General features: G+C 50.7%; 1 protein-coding gene across 1 annotated transcript; it reads right to left on the reverse strand.

Moving 5' to 3' along the window:
* Positions 1–404: 404 nt before the first annotated feature.
* Positions 405–1,199, reverse strand: LOC127024851 (transcription factor HES-5-like). The gene is made up of 3 exons (XM_050909555.1): positions 1,137–1,199; positions 775–955; positions 405–646 (listed from the first exon to the last, which is right to left on the reverse strand). The coding sequence occupies exons 1-3, from the start codon at positions 1,197–1,199 to the stop codon at positions 405–407; spliced, it is 486 nt and encodes a 161-aa protein (XP_050765512.1).
* Between the last annotated feature and the right edge of the window lie 496 nt (positions 1,200–1,695).

Here is a 1,695-nt window from a genome sequence, read left to right on the forward strand (position 1 = left end):
CTGAGCAAACAAGTGTCGCTAGTCAAGCCAGAGCAAAGCTGATGGCTCTTACAAGCAACATGAGAGAAATCTCTCCTACGGCAATTCTTGTCCGTCACAACTGTAACATTTACAAAAATACCCTCCTTCATTGTGAAGACATTCGCCCCCTGACCGGGCAGCATGCTGTGTAGCGTTATCAGCAGTGTCTACACAGCTTCAACACCACTCAACAGAACGCCTGAACTTTTGCCACAGGATCCCATAAAAGTCAAAAGTATGCCATTCTTTTCACACATAAATAAAATACACGGGGAAATAAAATTCCCTACAGAAGAGAGGATCAGAGCTGGACTATCAGATGCAGTCAGATCCTTCCTCTGGAGTGTAAAAGGCAAAGGTCCATGAAGTAAGGACTCCCCTGACTACCAGGGCCTCCAGAGAGTACTGGCGTCTTTCGGAGATGCTTGCTTCAGGGTGCTGGGGTTCCCAGGGGAAAAGGCGACCTCCGTAGCAGCTGACTGGCTCTTCTGGAAGTGGCTTAAAAGTTTGGTCTGTGTTTCAGTTCGGACTTTATGGAGAGAGAGGAAATGGAAAGCTTCTTGCAAACACCTAGAATAGCCCTCTCGGAAGTCAAACTGAGAGCTTTTATGGAAGGATCCTGCAGCTAGAGAAGGGAAGAAAAGAGGGAGGGGGACGAAAGAATAGCTTAGAGCAATTGTTCATGGCTAGAGATTCATAAAACCATCACGGATTTGCAGTAAGCTAGAGACTGAAACAAAATTCAGTACTCACTCTTCATCTGCAGCTGGCTCTGCTGCTTCAGGTAGCTGACAGTCATCTCCAGGATGTCGGCTTTCTCCAGCTTGGAGTTGGGCTGGTGTCTCTGAAACTCCTTCTCCAGGAGCAGTTTCAGCTGCTCGATGCTGCTGTTAATCCGGTCACGGCGCATTTTCTCCACCACCGGCTTCCTCAGCTGTAAAAAGCAAAGGAAAAGAGCCCTATTATTAGAAGGATCTTCCCCCTGCCATTTCACAGGACGGTTTGTGGCCCATCACTGTTCCTAAACAACGTGGACCAGTTTCTCAGCTGGTGTAAACTGCTATGAGAACAGCTGAGAGCGTGGCTCGAAGCTGCCTGGCTGTGCCTGGACTTACTTTGTTTTTCTCCTTTGGTGTCAGCAGGTTGTCGGGCTCCATGAAAACAGTGCTGGGAGCCATCTGTCCTGAGAAAGGAAGGCAGGCCTCGGAGTGGAAGTCCAGGAGAAACGTGTTGCTGGAAGCTGCCTCTGCCCGGTATTTATCCTGTACGACCTCACTGTGGGTCTGTGGGTCTCCGGCTTGGTGGAGTTTCCCACACTCCACAGCCAATCAGGCAGATAGGCAGCACAATGGGAGAAGCATCTATTCTTGCATGCTCCATTGGCAGTGAATAGCCTGGGGATAATGACCTTCTCCCAGATGAGCAGGTGGGGAGTGTGTGGTACGTGAAAGGCTGGGATCAGAATTACGTGTCAGAAGCTGAGAAAGAGCTGGCCTTCAATGGGAAAAGGCTGCTGACTAATGCCGCAGATCAATAGCATTCCAGGCGCAGCCTTGGGTTCACATGCGTGGAGGAAGGAGGAGGTCAGCTGCCGATGGCGGGAAATAAACTGCTGCAGGCAGGCTGCTGCATGGGGCTGCGCTCCTCTCCGGGGACGCACGGAGGCACACGCTT

The sequence above is a fragment of the Gymnogyps californianus genome, chromosome 21 (genome assembly GCF_018139145.2).
Source record: "Gymnogyps californianus isolate 813 chromosome 21, ASM1813914v2, whole genome shotgun sequence".
Classification (NCBI taxonomy): domain Eukaryota; kingdom Metazoa; phylum Chordata; class Aves; order Accipitriformes; family Cathartidae; genus Gymnogyps; species Gymnogyps californianus.

Bases quoted from the DNA above. Each gene is read 5' to 3' on its own strand.
- LOC127024851 (XM_050909555.1), bottom strand. From the start codon at position 1,199: ATGGCTCCCAGCACTGTTTTCATGGAGCCCGACAACCTGCTGACACCA. The intron at 956-1,136 runs GTAAGTCCAGGC...TGCTTTTTACAG, and splicing joins CACCAAAGGAGAAAAACAAA to CTGAGGAAGCCGGTGGTGGA. The intron at 647-774 runs GTGAGTACTGAA...TCCCTTCTCTAG, and splicing joins GAGCCAGCTGCAGATGAAGA to CTGCAGGATCCTTCCATAAA.